Source organism: Pinus tabuliformis, chromosome 3_1 (genome assembly GCF_031772625.1).
Source record: "Pinus tabuliformis cultivar Carrire ecotype Pingquan chromosome 3_1, CPIR1, whole genome shotgun sequence".
Classification (NCBI taxonomy): domain Eukaryota; kingdom Viridiplantae; phylum Streptophyta; class Pinopsida; order Pinales; family Pinaceae; genus Pinus; species Pinus tabuliformis.
The window spans coordinates 383,470,224-383,495,044 of NC_142301.1; the positions used below are offsets into that span (position 1 = coordinate 383,470,224).

The window sequence follows — 24,821 nt, forward strand, 5'->3', positions numbered from 1 at the left end:
ATTCAAAACATATATGGCCCATTTTGCGCAAGAAAGGTTTCGAGTACTATGACTAGCACCATAAACATAACCAACATATGGTTTAAGGGATGCCCACATCTGGAAACCAGATGTAAACAAAATTAACAGAAACTATAGGAAACTCAGAAGGGAATACATTGTAAACACACTCAACACACCTATATACAACATGTACACAGTGAATTGCGCAAAATTTCAAGCATAGTATTTCTTAAGGTACAACCCATTCCTAGGTTGCGTCAAGGGAACTCCATCGAAATTCACAAGTTCATAGGCCCCTTTACCAAGAACACATTTGACAATGTATGGACCTAGCCACATTGGCTCGAACTTCCCCAATCCTATTTTATCAGACTCTTGATCGTATAACAAGAAAAGGTATCCTTCCCAAAAGACACAAGACTTGACACTATTGTCATATTGTGCCTTGATATGTTTCTTATGGGCTTCACTAGCCATCACAGTATCACATTGGGTTTCATCTAAGTGCACGAGATATAAGAGATGTTCCTGTTCTGGTTAAGTGGTAGGGAGGAGTTTGACAACAAGTTTCAACAACAAAATTTCACATTCAATTGCTAGCATTGCTTCCAAACCATAAACCAATTAGAATGGCGTGAACCCGGTAGCAGTCCTAATGGAGGTTCGATAAGCCCACAAGGCTGCATAAAGGATAAGATTCTAGTTTGATTTGTAGACCCTTATCTTATTTGTGGACCCCTATAATGTGTTGAAGCATCATTTTGAGAACTTTATTGATTGCCTCAACTTGCCCATTTGCCTAAGGGTAGTAGGGAGTGGAACTACGATGGTATATTACCAGCTTGGCAGTCAGTTCAGAGATCATGTGATTGCGAAAATGTTTTCCATGGTATGTAACTACGAGTTATGGAACACCAAACTGTGTAATTACATGGTTGAAGAAAAATAGAGCAGTTGTTTCGATGATATTATTATGTGTAGGCATTACCTCAGCCCAATTAGTATAATAGTGAATCACTACAATGATATAACCATGCCCCCCCAACCCCCCTCGCCAAGTGAGGGTTAAATGTCATGAATGAAATGCCCCATTTCACAAATTGTCTAATGACGATAATCAGATGCAAAGGAGCGAGTGGAGCATGGGCCTTATGATTGTATATCTGGCATGCATGACACTTTTGGATGATAAGGATGCAGTCACGAAACATGGTAGGCCAAAAGTAACTAGCACATAGGATCTTATGTGCATTGGTGCAACTAGGCATATGACAATGACATGCCACTGAGTAGCATTCATATAAGACTTTCTCGGCCTCCTCATGAGTGAGGCACTTCCAAAATACCATATCGATACCATGGCAATAAAGGGTGTCATTATGATGTATTTTTTCACTTAATATCAGATACATCGTTGGTCTAAGCGATAGGTATCAGACCAGAAAGTATGGGTTTGGATATATATGATAATGTATCCATACCATGATTTAGATGTTAATATTACGAGCAATGATTCAACAAGAATAGAATCACTAGTCATTGTCTCATTTTCAGCAGCAGGAAGGTCACAAATTAGCTCAAGAAAAACTAAGGATTTCTTCAAATTGGATTCGATGAATTCCAAATTGAACTCCTATAGGATGGAAATCCACTTGGAGTACTTGTCCCCTAATAGTTGTCACGATAATATGTACATCATGCAGTTGCAATCTAAAAAAATCGTAGTTTTGTGAAGTATTATATAATGGTGAAATCCCTGGACATCTTGGACAACTGTTAAAGCCAAATTTTTGACATGAGTATACTTGACTTTAGTATCATTGATATTCCAGCTCAAGTAATAAATAGGATGTTAAGTTCCAACATCGTCCTCCTAGACCAATATGATAGTGGTGGTAGTTATTGCAATGGCAAGGTACATGAAATAATCACGTTGATTATCTAGGGGATATAACAAGGATGACTGAATTAGAACATATTTGAAGGCATCAAATTCCATTTGAGAAGTGTCGTCCCAATGGAAGGCAACCCCTTTCTTTAACAATTGAGTAAATCCTTTGGTTAGTTCGACATAGTTGGGAATGAATGTTTGAAGAAAGCTAGCCTTCCCTTGGAGTCATTGACGTTGAAGAAGGGAAGAAGGAGCAAGCAGATCAAAGATTTCCTACACATGTCTAGGTCAACCAAAACTTCGATCTGCTTCGACTTTAATAACAACAACCTTCCTGGATGAACAAGATGAAGGTGCCACCAAACTACTTTAGCATCTTGATACATCTTAATTTTATGCATAATTTTGTTCAAATTGATATGTGGCACTTATTCATAAGACCAGGTGAAGAAATCTCTAAAATCCTAGAATAGGGATTTATAATTCTGTACCCAATCAAGAGAGAAATACACATTGATATATAGATTCTCAATAATGCCAGGTTTGATCAAAATATTTAGATGGACAGTCTCTTCAATGTTCAAAAATTTCTTCTCTAGAATTCGTAGAGAACTAAAGAATATTGGGTCGATAAAGTTTACTAAAATTATCCTCGTAGGAATATGGCAAGCCAGAACGATGATCATAATCATCCCATGATATATCTGTTATAGACATTTTTGTGCCTTACAGCATTGAGCATGAAATGTCCATAATCTAAGGGATCCAAAGTCCCTAAACATGTTGTTCCTACCCCTAGAGGAACAAGGCTAACAAACCACAGCAATTCACAGAAGTTCTCCACCAGAAACTGCTCAAAAACAAGTCAAATCAGAATCATGTCAATGGCTCCACTGAACATCTGCGTTGAATGTCAACTGCAACACTGGCTACCTGCGCTGAATGTCAAAGCCAACACTGGCTACCTGCACTGAGCGAGAGTGGACATGTGGCAGGCTCATTCCTCAAGGTGTCAAAACCCAGGAAGCTTCCAAAATGACACTTGCCTTAGGGAATTCGACTGGTGATGATTAAGAGGTTCCAAATCTCCAAGTGGAAGCAAGAACCTCCAAGTGGAATCAAGAACTAACAGAGGGAGAGGACACTAGTCAGATCTCAAGCTGACTCATCCTCTCTCCAAAACATCTATATATGGATCTCTCCTCCATGAGATCTAGGGGGCTAGAATTTTGTTATTGCAAAGAATTGTTGTTGGCTTGAGACTAGAATCATTGGGTGCTTAATGCTTTGAAGGGAGGTGAAGATAGGAATTCCATTCTGCTGGGAAGGAGATGCTGGATTGGAGCCCTCTGGGTTGTATCTCTTCCTAAACCTTGTTATTTATCAATAAAGCTATCTTGGTTTTCTCCTATATACTGATGTATCTTTGATGTATGATTGCATTAGTGTATTTGATTTATTTCTAATCCTGAATCATTTATGAATATGAATATCTGTCTTTGTGTTGTCTTCTTCTCTTGTCACAAGTAGTTGTTCTCTTGTCGCAAGTAGCTGTTCTCTTGTGATCTCGCAAGAATCTGTTGAAGATGGGCGAGCGAGGAGGCAAGTAGCTGTGAACACCCAAAGAGAAGAGGATCTGGATCGAGGGACAAATGGAAGACACCGTTAAGTCTATTGATCTCTCTTCTTTTGCATTTCATAAAGGAAGAAACCAGAATAGCTGTCTCTGTTTGTTTCTAAGGCAATGTCACACCTTAGGTGGATAGGATCGTCCTGCATAGGCATTTTTCCCCACAAAAAATTGGCGACTCCGCAGGGGAGATTTGTTTTAGTCATTTTATTTGTGTCTCTATCATTGTTTGTTTCATAGACTCAGCAGCAACAATCGAACTGCTTCTGCTATTCTCAGTTGCAAAGTAGATAGTTGATGCCTTGATCCTTCACTGGATTTTCTCTATGATCTGAACAATGGACTCACAAATGATTTGATGATCCTTTGTGATAGATCTTAGTACCCTCTCAAAGCATCCCTTTGATTGTACCTTGCTTGTGTTTCTGATTTGGCCTGAAACTGTTGATTATTGAGCAATCTGTGACCCAGAACCCAGTGAGAAACGAGAGTTTCTCCTTCAGCGCAACTGCTATGAAGGCAGTCTGCATTTCAACGCAGGTCCCGTGAAGACTACCTGTGCTGAATGTCAAAACCACAGTGTTGAGGTTGCGCTGAACCAGTTTTGCCTTGTGTAGCTGGGGTTCTCTGCTCTCTGTTGCCCTGTTTTGATCTCTGTTTTTGCAGCCTGTAACCAGCATAGGTACCAGTCTGATAACTCCTTTTCTTTGCTTGAATTCCGCCTCCTTTTGTACAAAAAGACTGTGAGTGTTTTTATGTGTTTTTGGCATCATTTACAGTTTTCCTTTGCATGAGTGAAATAATCATCCTGTAGCCCTTGATTCAGATCTGTTGATTGTGATCTTAGGAGAGAGTTCATTGGCTGTTTACAGTTGATTATACATTTGCTTTTGCTTATTGGTTTGAATTTGTCTCTTTTAAGTTTCAAAAAAAGTGTTCATTTCGAAAGTCGCAAAGTGTTGTAATCTCTTCTACCCTTGTTGATTTCAAAAGAGTAAACTTGTTCGTACTTTTCATTTAAAAGCAAATTCAAAGTTGTACAAAAAGCTTTCTTTGTAGGCATCAATACTAAGAAAGCGGAAAACAAACACCTACATTGTGCATTTTCATTTTGATAAGTTTGCATGCTTGATTTAGGAAGAGTGCATTAGAGTGTGCTGATTGCTCTTTGAGAAAAGATGGTGTCTTTCTTTTCCCTTAGTAGCTAGGATTTTCAAAGTTGAAAAGATAATAAAGCTTGCTTATCATCTTAGACTGCATTTAGGAATTGTACCATACATCTCGTGGTGATCCAGAAAGGCAAACTTCTAAAAAGATCAACTTAAAATAAACTGAATGAACCTAACAATGCTTTGCAACATAACGCACAACATAGAGGTCTAGGCTAGAGACGTGTTCCGGTGTCGTTAAGCCTGGTGACTGTCGATCTCGTGGAAGGTGGGTGATTCCTCCCGAGGGACGATAGCGCCAGTACGAATTGTGCTCCCACGTACCGTCGCGTATATATTGGGAGACCCCTATAGGAATTTAACCTTTATCCTTAGGAAGCCGTGTCGGCTGCCCTACTGATCGCAATGCACTGAACATAGCATTCAGGAAGATCAACCGCCCGTACCTTAAAAAGTATTCTGTGGTTTTGCGAAAAGTTTGGCACACCCTCTGCCTAGAACTCCAGAGCAGTTTCTTTTGGCCTTTTTCAGACTCTATAACAGAAAACGTCCATCCGAGCATTTGTCACTTCGGGCTCGTTAAAACATCGAAGGAGACTAGAGTCATCTGTATCTTTTTCTCGACTCTTTAAAAGTGAAAAAGAAAGTTGTGTCTAAAGCGTCGTTAACAATTTATTTTAAACGGAACAATCACCCTTTATTCCCGCGTTGATCTTTAGGTTGAAAAGATGGAGCACACCAACCAAGGAATTCCCCTTGGTGGAAATCCTAGTCCCTTCTCCTCTTGGGGAGATGTTGGTGCGCCCCACATGGCCACATTGTCGCTTCCAGGACTGACAATTGGCCTACCAGTTTGGCTCTTTTCAACCAATGTCGTTCAGAACACCACGGTTCCTGAACAGTCGAGTCAACAGTTAGACGAGACAAGAGTTTCCCACCAACCTTCGACTTCATATAATTCTTCCTCTCCTCCTTCCTCTTCGCTTCATGGAACTGGTAGAACAAAAAACTGAGTTCCTAAGGAGAAGAAGGAGAAGAAGAAGAAAGAGAAGAAGAAGAAGGAGCCAAAGGCGACTGGGGGCAAACAAGTGTCGTCTGACAAAAATCCACACACAGCACTCACTAGGCCTAAATCACCATGTGTCATATGCAAGGGAGACCACTTCCACAGAGATTGTCCCTGTATCCCTCGGATACTAAGGGACTGGTCTCCCCGTTTGCACAATTCGGTAGCGTCGACCTCTGATAGCCATGTTGACTGCTCACCGTCAACTAGTGGGAGTGAAGCCCCAGGACAGACAGGGAAAACTAAATTTCCCTACAGACTGTGTGAAGGCGATCATGCCATCCACCATTGTCCCTTCTTAGACGAGGCAAAAAGAGTTCTGGAAGATCACCCGATTTTACGAGCGCAACTTCCTCCTGGATATCAAAGACTCCTGCCAAGTCCTTCTCTAGTTGAGAACCCGGCTGACCCGCCCAGGTGGTCAGCCGAAGCACCTGTCATTGAAGATGAACCGTCTGAATCCATACCTGACGAAAGTCTAAAGGTTGAAACGGCAGTTGACCCGGTTTTGCCTTCAGAGGCTCTATCTTCGAATGATACCATCACAGAGGAGAATAAAGACGACACCGTCCAAATTCTCTTCATCAGCACTGACTCTGATGAACAAGGGGGCAATGCCACCATTCCTTTATCGCAGGAAGGAAGTTCATCAGAGCGATATCCGGCTGTCTATTCGGTCCCACAACCAAGCAACCTAGTTGTCTCGTTCGACTGGAACCAACTAGGCAGAACCCGGTTGCCAGCCAGTATACCATTCAGAATTATTGTCCAAATATACAGAATGGTAATGGCTGGCACTATCATTGATGAAGGGGCATCTGTGAGTATCCTTTCCTCTATTGCTTGGAAAGCGCTTGGTTCGCCTGCGCTTTTGCCTGAAATGAGAAATCTATCAGGCTTTGATAAAGGAACCAGTCGACCTTTAGGGATCTTCCCCAATGTGCCCATAACATTGAAAGGGAAGACCGTTCAAATGAACGTGATGGTCGTTCAAGGACCCTTGGATTATAACCTACTCCTTCGACGAGACTATATATATTGCATGGGAGCCATCGTCTCATCACTCTTTAGAGTAATGTGTTTTCCGCATGAAGGAAGAATGGTCAAGCTCGTGGACCAACTTTCGTTTCCCGGATCACGCATCACAAATAGTCATGAACCATCCCTAAATAGTCTATTCACGCAAGAAGTGTCTCAACCCACGATCCGTCCTCCTGATGAGCGCGAGTAATCCGGGAGGATATGACTGGAACCCAGGGGGCATGCATCCTGGCCTGCTTCGGCAGGGAAACTTTGGGTATAGGGTAGGTTTCCACGGGAGAATATGACTAGTCCGTACCCCGTCCGTCTAGGAAGAGGGTTGTTCTAGAATAAGATTCTTTTGTCAAAGTTATGTGAGTTGGTGGGCTACGTCACTCACCTTTGTCTATTTCGGTAGACATTGCCGAGGAAGTGTTTTGTTTGAAAGATTAACAAGACAATCTTTGGGTAACCTGAAAGAGGTAAGCCTCTCTCGTTAAAACAAATGTTTTGGCGGAAGTGAAGTAGAGGTAACCTTGAAATCGTACTCTATGTCTGGGGGCATGCAAAACTTTTGGAGTGCAAGCAAGGGGCGACTATTTATTTTTTAAATTTTTAGGTCCTCCCTTTAAACCTGTAGGTCTAACCCTTTAAACTCGTAGGATTAGTCGTTTCCGAACTTGCATAAAGAAAGGATGCGGAGCAAAGCTTAGTGAGATGAAGCTCCATAAAAAATAGAATCTTGATGAGACACTCTTATCATATGACTGGTATAAACGAGCAGTTTTAGCACACAGTTCATGCTCGTTAAAAAATAAACGCAAGATCCGAGCAGTTTTAGCACATAGTTCATGCTCGTTAAAAAATAAACATAAGTTTGAGCAGTGTTTTTCTGCGTTCAAGCTCGTTAAAAAATGAACCTATTCCGGTAAATAACCATTGTGTATGTAACTTTATCAGCCATTAAAGCCTTGGTCGTGTTTGCACCATCACCTCCACTTTTCATTTAGCCGATCGTTCACCTCCATATGATTGTTTACCCATTTTGAGGAACAGCTGCGAAGAGTGATTTCACCTAGCCATCCTTGTGACACTGCCATGATTGGAAAATTCCAACATGTACCTGGAATCAGCTGCTAACCCTGTTTATCACTCGTTCCTCAAAATACGAGTCTTCTTTAAGCTCTTTTCATCTGACTCGTAAAAAATGAAAAGATTGCCGAGTTTTGGCCTTCCAGCTCGTTAAAGCGACCAGAAGTGCTATCCCTCCTCTAGATTTTAATATTTTTGGACCTGAGGGATTATTGCACAAAAAGATTGAGCGCTTATTTGTTCGGCTCGTTAAAACTATCAAAAACTCATCCCTTTTGTATTGTTTTATACTTTTTCGGACTTAAGGGATTAGATGACGAAAAAGGAATTTTGGAGTTAACTTTATGTACCTTTTCAGACTCTCTAAAAATGAAAAGGACCGAGTTATCTTTGTCGTTAGACTCATTAAAATCACAAATAGCGACAAACTTGTCTTTAGACGAGAACGAGTTTCACTATCGCTAGGCTCGTTAAAACATAGTGATGGGCTTGCCCGAAGGGCAGGTTATAGAACAAGCATATGTTATCCTCCTCAAGCTTGACAAAAATAAAGAGGTACTGGTCAGTAATGACTGGGGAAAATTTGGGATAAACTCAAGAAAACTTTGATGGTAGCAAGTAGCTCTTGAACATGACACTTTTCCTCCGTACCACAATCGGGTTGGGTTGTTTCATTCACCGGTCACATCACCATGGTCTCGCCATACCATCCATATTTGGGGTAATGCTACGGATCCATCGCATCAGTGTCGCCATATGTTCAAGAGAAGTCATTCAGAAAGAGTCAACCGGGTCCCATCCACTGCCATACATTATCCTTCATCCATTCATGACCGCCACCCTGAATCATATGTCACAGATTGTTTTCACCTCCATCAAAATCATTAGCTCTGTTTCGTGTCACTGATGTGGGATTCATTAAGGCCCTCCTTTCACGGATCGCTTCTTGTCGACATCAGCTCATTATCCAAGAAGTTGATCTAGGAACAACCCCTTCAGTACTTTGAAGCTTGCATGCCTCAATGGCAAGTTTCTCACTTCCGGCGACACGTATACATCAATGACCTTCGACCAGAAGATTTTGCGTGGTGTTCGACGCCAAGTCCTTTATTCACACCACGTGAATTGTACTGCAGTACCTTGAGGGTCATTATCATTATCGGTGATTCCTCTCACGCTTGTTAATGGTTTACCTCATTGACCGGTAATCAAGCGATGTCTTTCCATGTTCGACTTCAGAACAATTCTCACATGGATCGACTTGTACTTAGAGTGAAGATCGAACGAGTTTGAAGACCCCGGATCTAGTTTCATCCATCCGGGCTGCGATATATATTCAGGAAAGATAAAGACATTTGACATGTACATCATTGCAACAGATGATCATCCTACTCAAAGGATGATAATTTCGCCAAAATTATCAGTCTACCATCAGACGATTGTCTATTCTATGTACAGAAAATGAATTTATAAAGCTAAGCATGGGAATGCCCGCCTAAGCTAGATCATGAAAGCAGTATGAAAAATAATGCATTGTATTGTATCTTATTACAGGTCTCCTCCCAGCAAATGGATGAACTTCGGACCCTCCTGGATAAAGCATTTCACCCGATAAACGGCCTCATACTTTAGGGGGCAATTGTTATAGACATGTTTGTGCCTTACAACATTGAGCATGAAATGTCCATAATCTAAGGGATCCAAAGTCCCTAAACATGTTTTTCCTACCCCTAGAGGAACAAGGCTAACAAACCACAACAATTCATAGAAGTTCTCCACCAGAAACTGCTCAAAAACAAGTCAAATCAGAATCATGCCAATGGCTCCACTGACCATCTGCGCTGAATGTCAACTGCAACACTGCCTACCTGTGCTGAATGTCAAAGCCAACACTGGCTACCTGCGCTGAGCGAGAGTGGACATGTGGCAGGCTCATTCCTCAAGGTGTCAAAACCCAGGAAGCTTCCAAAATAACACTTGCCTCAGGGAATTTGACTGGTGATGAGTAAGAGGTTCCAAATCTCCAAGTGGAAGCAAGAACCTCCAAGTGGAATCAAGAACTAACAGAGGGAGAGGACACTAGTCAGATCTCAAGCTGACTCATCCTCTCTCCAAAACATCTATATATGGATCTCTCCTCCATGAGATCTAGGAGGCTGGAATTTTGTTATTGCAAAGAATTGCTGTTGGTTTGAGACTGGAATCATTGGGTGCTTAATGCTTTGAAGGGAGGTGAAGATAGGAATTCCATTCTGCTGGGAAGGAGATGCTAGATTGGAGCCCTCTGGGTTGTATCTCTTCCTGAACCTTGTTATTTATCAATAAAGCTATCTTGGTTTTCTCCTATATACTGATGTATCTTTGATGTATGATTGCATTAGTGTATTTGATTTATTTCTAATCCTGAATCATTTATGAATATGAATATCTGTCTTTGTGTTGTGTTCTTCTCTTGTCGCAAGTAGCTGTTCTCTTGTCGCAAGTAGCTGTTCTCTTGTGATCTCGCAGGAATCTGTTGAAGCTGGGCGAGCGAGGAGGCAAGTAGCTGTGAACACCCAAAGAGAAGAGGATCTGGATCGAGGGACAAACAGAAGACACCGGTAAGTCTATTGATCTCTCTTCTTTCGCATTTCATAAAGGAAGAAACCAGAATAGCTGTCTCTGTTTGTTGCTAAGGCACTGTCACACCTTAGGTGGATAGGATCGTCCTGCATAGGCATTTTTCCCCACAACAATATCATTTGGCATCATGATCTCCATGATGTGTAGGTTTTAACCCCGTACAGAAATTACCTACATACAAATTCTAAACCGCAAAAAATAAACAATGCGAGAGCATAACCCATAAAACACACATACATAAATATTTTTCCCTAGATCCAAAAATGGGGACTACCAGCTTGATTTTTCATTATATTCCTTTCAATGTTACAATACATATTTATACATGTCGAAGCATCTAATACCATGTACCGAAAACCATCGCGTCCAAAACCATGGACCAAAAACCATCGCGTCCAAAACCATGTACGAAAATCATGCACACAACCATAGGTAGGTCCGCCCAGCCTAACATAGGGTCCAAAACCAAAATTTTCCAGGGCGCTGCCCCGAACCCCATAGAGTGGGGTTACCTGCACCCCTGAAACCCACTGTGACTCCCCTCGCTACACAATCGACGCAACGAAGGGCGGGCTCCGCCCCCCTTCTAACTCCATGGATAACTATGTGGGCTAGTCGTGGAAAGAATATAACACAACCCAACATTCTCCCACTTGTTGTTTTCTTTCCACAAGGGGACACAAGAGAGCTTAGTCATTTATCCAGCACTGTAACACCCATTGTTTCTTTACACCAAGAGAACTTCTCAGAGCTCACAGATTTTGTCAATGCATCTATAGTATTCTTCAAAATGTCCACCTTTACTAGCAACACCTTTTTGTCTTCTATCATATCCCTCACAAAGTGATACTGAACATAAATGTGCTTTGTCTTTGAATGGTATGCATGGTTCTTTTCCAGGAAAGTTGCACTTTACCTATCACAATCTATCCTTATAGCTCCCTGTACTAACCCCATATTTGAACATAATCTCTACAACCAAACTACTTCCTTGCTTGCACGAGTGGCTGCCATGTATTCTGCCTCTGTAATTGAAAGTGCCACTACAGATTGTTTCTTACTCATCCAATTGACTGCACCTCCAAATAGGTTAAACACATACCCATTTGTAGATCCTTTCTGATCCAGATATCTAGCCCAGTTTGCATCAAAAAAGCCACAAATATCCAACACTCTGTCTAATCCTGGTCTTCCTTAGTATTACAAACCATAATCACTTGTGCCACAAAAATACCTAAAAACCCGCTTCACTGCTGTCTAGTGCTCCTTCCCTAGTTTTGACATAAACCTGCTCAATACTCCCACTACATGTGCAATTGCTGGTCTATTACAGACCATGACATACATCAGGCTACCGACCACACTTGCATATCGAACATGGGACATGTCCTCTTCCTCTTCTTGTGTCTTGGGACACTATTCAACAGAGAACTTTACACCTATAGGAATAGGAACCTTCACCGGTTTACTATCCTTCATATTAAACCTCTGCAATATTGTCTCGACATACTTCCTCTAGTTTAACCAGAGCTTCCTCTTTGTCTAATCTCTTTTAATTTCCATGCCCAAAATATAGTTTGTAGCACCAATATGTTTCATGTCGAATTTGGAGGAAAAATGGGTCTTCAAATCCTAAATAATTTCTTTTTCATTTCCAACCAGCAACATATCATCCACATACAAGACCAGATAAATAACATAGTCACCAATTAATTTAAAATACACACGGTGATCTGCTTCGCTTCTGGTGAATCCAAGTTCCCTTATAAATGTATGAAATTTCTAATACCACATCCTTGGTGATTATTTTAACCCATACAAAGACTTCTTTAACTTGCATACCAGTTCTTTCTTACCCTTCACCACAAAGCCTTTAGGTTGCTTCATGTATATCTCCTCTTCTAGATCACCATGAAGAAATGTTGTTTTCACATCCATCTATTCTACCTCAAAATCAAAAGCAATAGCAACAGATAAAAGTAATCTAATAGAAGTCACCTTGGCAACAGGAGAAATGATATCACCAAAGTCAATTCCCGACACTTGGGAATAACCTTTTACTACCAACCAAGCTTTGTATTTCTCCATCATTCCTTCTGCATTTGTCTTCTTCTTGAACACCCATTTGCTGCCAATGGGTTTCCTTCCAGCCGGTAACTCCACCAGATCCAAGCCTCATTTTTGTGCAAAGATTCTATTTCATCAATCATGGCCTCTTTCCAGAGTTTTCCATCCTTTTAATTTAATGCTTCCTTCATAGTCATGGGATCATCATCAGTAATAGATAAAGAAAAATTTGAACAGAAAGAAGATGGACTATACCTTTCTGGTTGCCTTCTTTCTCGAACTGATCTTCTCACACCTGGAATTTGTGGCTCTTCATCTTCTGATTCCTCCTCTTTCTGTAAAGTTTGATTCTTCCTCCTTTAGCACAAACTATATCTTCTTAGGTTCCTTTGGTTGGGCTTCATGTTTAATAAAATATTTCACCTCTCTGAACACCACATCTTGGATTTACACAACCTTCCTTGTTACTGGGTTCCAAATCTTATAACCCTTTAAACCATCCTTATACCCAATAAAGATGCACTTTTCAGATTTATTATCCAACTTGGTTCATTTCTCCTTTGGAACATGTACATATGCTTCACATCCAAATACCCTCAGATGTGAAAGAGAGGGTCTCTTACCAGTCCATACCTCTTGTGGAGTCTTATCCTCCAACGTTGATGAAGGTGATTTGTTCAGGTAACATGCTGTCTCCACCGCCTCTGCCTAGAATTTCTGTCCTAACCCGACACCACTAAGCATGCTTCTTTCCCTTTCCATCAACCTCTTTTTCATTCTTTCTACAACTCCATTTTTCTGAGGTTTATATGGGTTAGTCTTCTACCGTGCTATACCACACTTCTTACAGAATTCTTCAAATTCCTTATTGAAAAAATCTCCACCATTATTTGTCCTCAGCACCTCTATCTTCTTCTCTGTCTGGCTTTCCACCAGAGCCTTAAAATTCTTTAAACCTGTCAAAGACTTTAGATTTGTTCTTAAGGAAATATATCCATGCATTCCTTGAGAATTCATCTATAAATGATACATAGTACATAGACTTACCTAGTGATGGAACCTTCACAGGTCCAAACACATCACTGTGCACAAGCTCTAATATATGTTTCGCCCTCTTACTACCAGAGGGGAAACTCAACCGATTCTACTTCCCATATACATAATTTTCATAGAAATCAAATTCCAAAGAGCTATTGCTCATACCTTCTACCATACCTTTACCATGAAGTACTCAAAGGCCCTTCTCTCCAATATGTCTAAGCCTTTGATGCCACAGCATGGTCTTCTCTCTAGAGACTACTAGATTTTCTACTCCACTTTCAGGAACCATAGAACTGTTGAACTCACAAAATTGTTGAACCACAGAACTGTTGATTCTAGCCTTCCTATCATCCCCTAATAAGACATCACCACCATCATATTTCTCATACTCGTAGAACCACTCTCTATGGGTAGTGAAGTGAAAGGATGCACCTGAGTCAATCAACCATGCCTCATGATCTACATGTGTACTTGAAGAAGCCAAGTACACATCCCCACCTTAAATTGAGGTGGTTTTTGCCTTTGTAGAAGGAGCATCATCATATCCCTTTCCTTTGTCAAGAGCTTTAGATTTATAGACCCTTTTGTAGTGCCCTTCCTTTCCGCATTTCCAGCACACCACCTTTACAGGTTTTCCTGGAGATTTAGATCTCCCTCTAGATTTACATCTCCCACTCGATGACTTATTTTTGTTTTTATTCTGGGACCATCCTCTTACAGACAAGGCATCACCGTTCTGGTTCTCCATATTTTTTTGTCTCATCTCCTCCATCACCAAGGATGAGGGTATTTCATCAAACTGCAAGGTAGTTGCATTATTACCTACTACAATAACTAGACTATCCCATGAATCTGGCAGAGAACGCAACAAACTAGTGCACATATCTTCATCTGAAATTTTGATATCAATAGACGATAACTAACTTACCACAGTATTAAATGCATTCAGATTCTCTCTCACCGAGTCTCCATCTTTCATCCTCAGGTTATACAACTTTTTCTATAGGAACAGTTTATTCACCAGAGACTTAGATTGGTACAAAGTCCCTAACTTGTCCCACAAGGCCTTCACCGTAGCTTCCCCTGATACATTCAACAATACTAAATCTGGGACACATAATTGTATTGTGCTCTTTGCCTTTCGATCCAACTTCTTCCATTCTTCATCAGACACTCCCATTGGTTTAGTACCTGGATCTACTGTGATCCACTGATCTTTATCCACCAACAGATCCTCCATCTTAAGTTTCCACAACTCAAAACTCTTAAATTTTTTACTCTCTATCTTTCCACTACTTGCCATCTTCTTTCACCACTAGAATTGATCTCTCAGATCTCCCATTGAACAGGGTTTACCACAAGCCTGAGCGAAACCCCTCAAAAACAAAGGCGTCCCCTTAAAGCCAAAACAACTCTGATACCAAATGTAGGTTTTAACCCCGTACAAAAATTACCTACATACGAATTCTAAAACACAAAAAATAAACAATGCGAGAGCATAACACATAAAACACATATACATAGAGATTTTCCCTTGGATCCCAAAACTGGGACTACCAGCTTGATTTTACACTATATTCCTTTCAATGTTACAATACATATTTATACATGCCGAAGCATCCAATACCATGGACCAAAAACCATCACATCCAAAACCATGGACCAAAAACCATCGCGTCCAAAACCATGTGCAAAAATCATGCACACAACCATAGGTAGGTCTACCTAACCTAACATAGGGTCCGGCTGGACCCCATAGAGTGGGGTTACCTACACCCCTCAAACCCCCTGTGACTTCCCCTGCTATGCAATCGGCGCAACAAAGGGGGGGGGGCTCCGCCCCCCTTCTAACCCTTAGTTAACTATGTGGGCTAGTCATGGAAAGAATATAACACAACCCAACATGATGCTCTAATCAGTAGGAAATGTACAAGAGAAATAATGAGGGGCCGTGTCATACTCTAAAGAACAATCAACCCAATTGATCAAAGAGGATAGGGTAAAGTGCACCACATAGGCCGAATAAATGTCTTCATAGTCGATCTCAATGGGACTGAGCAACATGCAGTCACCAAAAGTGTCAAGATTAGGTTCATTTGTTACTAACCAAGGATTACATGGATTAGAATAAGAGGGTATCATGTTGATATAGGCAACCAAAGTAGAGTTTTTGGGAAGTGAAGGAGGAAGAGAAAAGGTTCCCATGAGAGAGGAATCATTAAGCATTCCAACCCCAACATGTTGATATGGGTGTGGGGTTTCCCCCATGAGAGGGATGCTTCTAGTAACTTGAGAACTAGATGAAAATAAAGTAATTTGATCAATGGCGATTATTCTACCTTTATGAGGAAAAGTGATCATTCTAAAATATGTCAAAACAATAAAATCCATAACATAGACCCACATACGACCTAGTAGAAGATTATAATCTAGAAATCCATTGATAACTTTGAATTTTATTGATACGGCCTTGCCGCCTAATTCTACTTGTTTCAAATTCAAAATACCACATGGTTCATAGCTTCTTCCCTCAAAAGCCTTTAGCGTGGTCAGTGACTAACTTAATTGGGGAGAACCAATGGCCTTCCAAAAATACATGGTCATAATATAGGTTGAGGTTCCCTCGTCCACAGTGGAACGATGGATATTCTTACTATGAAAAACAACGTCAATCATGAAAGCTAATTGAGCCAAATGTTGAGGTGTATCACTCTCATGGTTAAAAACTACTAGGTTGGAATCCGAAGGATCAACATCTTGTTGTGGAAAGAAAAGCCTTCTTTTGGGTGACGCAATTTTGCAAAACCTCAAGAGTCAACATAGCTGAAGGAGCTTGAGCCAGATCCTCAACTACGTTATAATTTTGAGTAGCTCTTATGTGAGGGTTGAATGTATATTTATGGATAACGCCTTTGGGAGGCTTAATCATTAACTCAGTAGGTACGTCATTTGTAGTAGGATCTGATGGAGAAGTAGTTGAACTCACAAGTTGACCACTAGCTTGACCATTTAAGTGATTCACATTACTATAGTATTTATTTTAGGAAGCCACCATAAAATAATTTTTGGCATTAGTAGAGGAAAGAATCAAAACCATGTTACATGAAGAAGGATCCATGACAACCATATTGGTCTCCTTATTTAGAAACAGATCTATCAACACAATGGTTGTAGAAAATGATTTGAGGAATTGATTCACTTCTTCTTAGTGTGGACAATCGTGAGTGAAATTCTCCTCATTACATATCAAGCATGGGTAATGGGGTTTCCACTTTTATTTAGAAGAGTAATTATTTTGTTTATCCTACGGGGCGTTATCTTTCTTCCTTTTACCATTAATTTTCTTCTGACTTCCTATTGTTGATATTTGCCTTTGGAAGATTGAACGACATTGATCTTGGAAGTAGAATCCACAAGAGTGGAAGGAGTGCTTTTATCTACCACAACAAGAGTCGAACCAAATGGTTTACTCGTCGACTATTGGATGGCAAAACAAATCATGCCATTAGTGAGATGTGATTATTTAATAGGAGGTTGAGAAATAGTATTGGAAAATGGAGGAGCATTTGGTATTTTATCATAGAGCATTCCAGATTGGGTATAGATGAGATCCAAATAATAGGCACGAACAATTACCTACTCTTCGGTCACAACTCTGCCTTTCGTGACGTCTTATGTGATAGATGGAAATAAAGGCTCAATGAACCATTCAACTAAAAATTGGTTAGCAACAATTTTTTTAACCAAATGATGATGACATCACCACTCATGAATGTGATCATAGATGTGAGTGGCATTTCTCTGTTTGAAATTTGTTAAAAGTTCAGTTCTAGTCTCATACATGATGGGTAAGTAGAAATGTCTTAGGAATGTTGTAGTCAAGGAGCTAAAATTGTCTAACAAAGATCATGGCAATTTAATATACCATTTTGCTACCGTACCGGTGAGTGTATATTGGAAAAGACGTAAATGAGAAGAATCATCATCGAGAGAGTTTGAAGAAAACCATAAATTATAAGTCATCATGTGTGTGGATGTGTTTTCTCACAAATTTCCATTGAATTTAGGGATATCACTAGGAAATTTTGTGGGAATAACCGACCACCAAGGAGAATGAGTAATGGGATCATTAGTGAGCCTGTTTAGATCTGGAAATTTGAGAGTTGCTACAAATGGAAACTTCCTATTGACGTCCAGTGGAGGGTACCCTTGGTAAGATGGGATAGCCTGAGAAACAGGTATATGTGTCCTAGGATAGGGAGGATTTAGATAACTAGTATACACATAACCTTTCTTCCCAATTCCAAGGTAAACTTGTAAAGGTTGAAACAAATGGCTTTGGATTTGCTGACCATAAGGCATTTGAGGGATACCTTGATATGGTTAATATTGTTTCCTTGTGGGATTTTGCATCTTTGAAACATAAGGTTGGTTAGGTTTTTCTTGCGCCACACCATATACATTCTGACTGAATTGAAATTGAGGAATGACCTAACTAAGATGTTGTGATTGTAAGTTACCTTGAAAAGGGTCGGTATATATGGCTTGAGAGGTGCTAGATACTGACAAAATAGGTTGAGTTAAAGATGCAACTTGTAAAGGTTGGATTACATTCGCTTGAGCTTAAACAGGTTGAGATATGGATTGTTGAACAGGGATCTGAGATGTAGGTGGAACAGGTTGAGAAACCAAATAGGAAGCCACAATGAAACTAGGTTGTACATGTGCAGTAGGTTTCCAAACATTAGCAACTATTCCTGAATGTGGAGGGCTCATATCAGGATGATAACTAAATAGAGGAGATGGAAATATCCCTACAATAGGTTGACCCCTATCGAAAGAAGAGGATAATACAGAGGCAGATACCACCTAAGAGGAGGCTTCCCAATAGGACGTCGATTAGGTTGTTGTAGGTGTCCATACCCACTAACATAAGGACCATCTTGTTGTTGAACTATAGGAGTAGATGGAGGAGGAAGAGAAGACTATGTAGCACTCATCAAAGAAGTACTAGATGGAATTACAGATGTAGATTACATGGGAGAGGTCCATGGATTAGATGTTGCACTAGAAAAGGTACCAGACAATGATTGGTAACTAGGCGAGACAGAAGAGCCACCATACAAATGTCCCTAGTGATGTTACAAACACTGATGAAGTTGCAACCTGGGTTGTCTTAGGCATAGTAGTAGATAAGGGCAGAGATTCAACCATAGTAGATTCAGTAATGGTTAACTATCCCAGAGAAGATTGTCAGGGAAATTCAAGGGTGAGTTGAAAGGAAAAGAACTAGACAAAGGAGCCTTAGATGGAGTATGAGGAGAAGGAAAAGGATGGTCCCGATAAAAATGAGCCCCTACTCTAATATGAGAGGAGGGTTGAGGGTCTTCCCGTGGAATCTCTTCGACACTCACAAGACCATGTTGAAGTGGTTCACTATCACTAACAAGACCATGTTGAAGTGGTTCACTGTCAGTTCCAAGATATATAGTTTTTGGTAAGGTCTAAGAAAAAGGAAGAGAGGAGGAAGGTCTTAAAGTGATAGGTGCAGATAACTAAGTTACCTTAGGTTGTGTTATCTCTAATTCAGTATAGTCAAGTTCGATAACCTTAGGTAATGAGATTTGTGGTGCTTCTATTTAGATTGTGTTGAACTCACTAGCTAATGGAGAGGTCATCTCAAGTTCCATACTAATAGGAAAGGATGATTATGGTGGATCTATCTGAGGTGGAGGACCAAAAGTAAGAGATCCTAAAGTACTAGATTTGGTATTTTACATCTTTTTGTGCTTCTAACAATGGAAAAGAGTTGCCTCAAGTGGCAGAGGAGGCTTATTTTTCATTCTATGTGAATGACGAGGTATATGGTTTTTCTATTCCACATTGGTTTAATAGGTTTTCAAAATTAATAGAAAAGATAAATCAAAGAGGGTAATCTAGGCATAAAGGTTTATCAAGAAAATGTGAACTATAATATATCACCCTCGAGAACCAAGTATTTATGTACAGGTAGGAAATCTCCCCGAATGTTGTGTTTTATGTACCACCGTATACAAGGCAGCTGACTCAGTTACCTATAGTGAGGATAAAAATCTATGGTGGACTTCCAAAATATACTCGATGGTATGTGGAAGTGCAGTCCATGTTAGTGTTGTCTAATGCATAACAGTACGATGAGAGCATTCCCATATACTTCTCATGCGTGGAATGCCATCTAATATACTTGGAGGTATCTAGAGAGCGATCTTATACACATACTTATGGGGAATGAGATATCATCCTCAGAATGAAATACTAGAAAAAAAATATATCTCCTATGTTTATAGACATTTAAGAACATCTCTAGGCTAGACCTCTAGATGTTTGCACTAATGTTTCAAATGCTCCTTAAGAATTATTCAATAAATTTTAAAGTTTACCTTCAATTAATTTTATCCAAAAAATGAAATCTAACATTATTATTGTGAACTTAAACAAGAATGCAACAAATTAGTGATATAACCATAAATAAAGAGGTGCAACATAAATAATACTTCATTTCATTACTATCAAATACTGAAATATGCTTACAAACATAATGGAAATAAGACTAGTTGGGGCAATGGTAGTTTATCTCTTAGAAGAGATGTGATGGATACATGCCTCTGAACCGTGTTACAATGAGCCTCAAAGGCCTATTTATTATTGATAAAGAATGGAAAACCATAAACATAAGAAAACCTAACCCTAGGAGATGAAGTGCCAAAACTATGGGCCCTGTTTGGGTAAATTGGTACATCAACTTCCTAGGGTCGTAACGTTGGCATATGATCTTTGTTTGACATGCAAAATACCTCATTAGAAATACTGACCAATGTTGGCCCTATTTTCCCCAAAAAATGTCATTTAGGGCCTCAAAATGGCTTTGGAAGTTGAGGACCCAAAAAACTACCATAAATAGTAAATTGTGCTACAATTAAGCAAAATGAAAAACTAAAAAAGATAGCGGTGGGGGTCCAAGTGGAATAGGTGGGTGGCCACCAACACCCACCTAGATAAATCCTCCCCCCTTAGGAAGCAATGGTCCCCATTGCTTTGAGTGCTTCCATGAGATGGGGAACTTCTGCTGAACTTGTTCCCTGGTGAGCCACCTTGGTGTAGGAATTGGCCAGCTTTGACAACCCGATATAGTTGGATCTTCTGCTAGCGAGTGCTCTTAACCTGTGTGTTCATAATTTGATTAGTTGTGGCATATTACATGAAATATGGGTTTAAATCTATTAGTGTGAGTTGTTCTGCAATGTCTGATATGTCCAATAATGATGGGAAGTATGGTCGAAGGTAGTCCACATTGAACACTAGGTGCAAGCCAATGAAATGGGGAATGATGAGCTCAAAAGCATTGTCTCCCACCACCTTGGTAATGGTGTAAGGACCATATTAGAGTGTTCTGAGCTTTTGTTGGGCTCCATTAAGGCGTTCGTTCTGCAAATGCAACCAAACATTGTCGCCTACCTGAAACTTGTGTGGCACCTAATGTTGATCAAGTCGCTGCTTATACTTGGAATTTGACTTCTCTAAGATGTCATGAACCTGCTAACAGATGTGATCGATGCGTTCAATAATTTTTTTTGCTTTATCAGCCCTAGACAGTACATGTGTGGATTATGTCTATGTAGTCGCATGAGGCATGCAACATCAATAGACACAATGGTTGAAATCCTAGACCCACTTGAAAGGGACTGGGACTAGTCGAGTAATGGAGAGCTCTATTATAACTGTGATGGACATATGGGAGACTCTCATCCCAGGTTCGAGGATGCTTGGAGTTGTACATGTGGAGTATGTGCACTACCATCCTATTGATGACCTCCGTCTGGCCATCAATCTGGGGATGGAACGCAGTTGACTTGGTGAGCTTGACTTCCAATAGTGTTGAGAGGCTTGACCAGAATGTGCTCATGAACCTGCTATCCCAATCTAATATAATGGTCTATGAGATCCCAAAATGTACCCATACTCATTCAAAGGAGATTTTATTAGTTTCCTCTATTATGATACTCTTCTTGCATGCCGCCAATATAGCCATCCTAGAAAATGTGTCCATGACCAAAAATATATAGTCATTACCATGCTTAGTAGAAGGGAGGCTAGACATATATTCTATGGAGATGGATTCCAACGGTTGGCTCGGAGTAGGCATAGGAGTGTACATACTTAGCTTCTTGATGGTTGGGTTGGTGATGACATAGGCAGTGCATGATATGATATATTTCCCAATCTCTAATTGGAGTTTGGGCCAATAAAAGTACTTATGTAGTAGAACCACATTTTTCTCTACACCAAAGTGTCCTGTGACTTGACTGCAGTGTGCCTCCCAAATCAGCTTGCCACACTTGGTTGAAGGAACAAAAAGCTAGACCAAGTGGCATAATAATGAGCCCTCAAGATGGAAATCAGGCACTTTCTTTCCATCTACTAGCATCTGGTATGTGGAGGTGAAATCCGGATTGTTTTTGTATAGTGGCAGCCATCCAGAAGTCTCGTGGCCACAAGAGTTGAGAACATGAGTCAGTCGAGCAACTCGAGATCGGCTGAGGCCATCTACAACATTATTATGTTTCCCTTTTTGTATTTAATGTTCAAGTGGAATTGTTGCAGATATATAGACCAATTCTGATGGCGATCATTCTGCAACTTCCCTTGTGTCTGTATAAACTAAATAGGTTGGTGATCAGTGTGGACGACCATCTCCTTTCACAGAATGTAATGCTTTCATTGTCACAAGCCTGCACGATGTAATACATCCCTTTATCATAGCTGGGGTACTTCTGTATTGTTGAAATGTGGCAACAAGAATATTCCAATTTTAATTTGTCCTTGAATTAAAATTGTGAATTAAAATCGAATTTAGTCTTAATAGCTACTTGGAAATAATTAATTAAGTTGTTTTGAATTAATTAGTTGGAGAAATTCAAGTTAGAAGTCTTTCTAAAGTCATGTAAGAGTTATCCCTTAAATTAAGGAGATAAGCCTTAAATTAAGGAGATAAGATTGAGTTATATCTAAGTTGTAATTAGTTAACTCATTTTACTGAGTTAAGTCCAGTTAAATTAGTTCCAAATTGTTTGAGGAACTAATAGAGAGTTAATAGTTAGTTGATGCATGCATGCACTCAACTAGTGTACTCCAGTTAACTGAATATTCCCTCATCAGAAACTCATGCATGTTTGTTCCGAGAAAGACCCAGTTAAGTTAAATGTTAAGGACAATGTACTATTAGTTGCATGTGTTTTCCCATAAAGAAAACTCATGCATGCAGAAGGAATTAATTCCTGGAGGATTGTGCAGTTCTGACAGGGTGTAGGATCAGTGTGTGAGATGAGTTTTCCTCTTGGTAAGAGGAAATCATCCCAGAGGAACTGCGAAAGGAAATAGGAGCTTGGAGGGTAGAGGAGAAGGCTTATGAGAAGCCAGGATTTCCTGTGAGCATCTGTGAGGATTGTGCTGAGACCTGGCTAGCTATAAGAGCTAAGGCTTTGTATAATCTCTATGTATTTCCACCTTGTATGATAATACAGATAGTGGGGTTTTTAGCTGAGGCTTTCCCCAAAGTATTTTTATGTGTCTTGGATGATTGATTCTTCTTCTTCTAGTTATATTGTTCAACTCGATTAAGCTCGATCTTTAAGCTTCCGCATATTGATAGTAGAAGTATTTTTCTTTGATTGACATTGCATTATCAGGTTAATCTACAGTCATATTTTCTACATGATCTTAGAGCTAGATTTGTAGAGAATTTGTAGAATTTCTACATGGTATCAGAGCCTAGTTAATCAGAGCAGTTAACAGTATACTGAGAAGACAATTCAAAATTTAAAATTCGGGGTTGCAGGGGAAAATCAAATTCATATCATACTTCAACTGAGATGGGACCTTATGCGACTAATTGCCCATTGAGGAAGTCCAAGAAGGGATCCTTGAAAGAATCGAAAGGTGAGTCATTAGCCTCTCAATTCAAAATGGACTTTACCCTCATCGCATGCATGATGTCATTGATGATGGGTTGTGTATATTGACAATGGAGCATCATTCCACATGACCGATGATAAAAGTTTATTCAGTACCTTGGAGGAGAAACACCTCAAGATGTGCATAGAGATGGGTGACGATGAAAGGTATAGTATTTCAAGAGTAGGCACGGTTGCTTTTTAGAGGGAGCATGGACCTCCTATCACCTTGACAAATGTGATGTATGTGCCTGGATTGAATAAGAACTTGGTATTGGTTGCGATGTTGGAGGAAAAAGGCTATGATGTTGTCTTCAGTAAAGGAAAGGCGTTCCTAAGACACATAGCCATGGGTCAGACCAAGAGGATAGGGATTCAAGTGAAGAATCTCTATAAACTAGAGGTAGATGATTGTGCGGCATTGAGTATGAAAGAAGAATTGGTGCAAAGCCAAGACATTGGTGAGTTGTGGCACAAGCAATTGGGCCATTTGCATCATGGGGCTTTGAAGATTATGCAACAGATATCTACAGGACTTCCCAAAGGTAAACTTGAGCAAGTTGACACATGCAAAGGTTGTACCTTGGGAAAGTACACCAATTCTTCCTTTCATGATCGAGACAGTCAAGCAAAGGCTATCTTAGATGGAGTTCAAACTGATGCTTGTGGACCATTCTCGACGACATCCATAGCGAAGCAAAGGTATTATGTGATTTTCATTGATGATTTTTCTCATAAATGTTGGATTTATTTGATGCAAAAGAAGGACCAAACCTTCACAAAGTTTTGTGAGTTCAAAGCTTTGGTCGAGAAAGAGTCAGGGAAGAAGATCAAGGCCTTGAGAAGCGACAATGGTGGAGAATATATCTCTCAAGGGTTTAAGGACTTCTGTGCAGCGGAAGGAATTAAACGAGAATTGACGACACCTCATAACCCACAGCAGAATGGGGTGGCCAAGAGGAAGAACAAAACTATTGTAGGGGCAGCACGGGCGATGCTACATGACCAAGGTCTACCACTTCACTTGTGGGCCGAGGCATGCAACACAATGGTCTATTTGCAGAATAGAAACCTGCATCGCATACTTGGGATGAAGACACCAAAGGAAGCTTTCTCTGGTAAGAGACCAAATGTGGGTCACTTCGGGATCTTTTGTTCACCGGCATATTGCCATGTGACAAAGGATGCATGGAAGAAGCTTGAGCCAACAACATAGTTGGGGATACTTATG

The 24,821-nt window shown here is 40.2% G+C and overlaps 1 protein-coding gene across 1 annotated transcript in view; it reads left to right on the forward strand.

The window, feature by feature from the left end:
- Window positions 1–829: 829 nt before the first annotated feature.
- Window positions 830–24,821, forward strand: part of LOC149187331 (F-box/kelch-repeat protein At1g80440-like) — a 37,739-nt gene continuing 13,747 nt past the window's right edge. Inside the window, exon 1 of the mRNA XM_089409627.1 lies at window positions 830–892. Coding sequence (XP_089265753.1) covers window positions 830–892 — 63 coding nt within the window. The remainder of the gene's footprint in view (window positions 893–24,821) is intronic.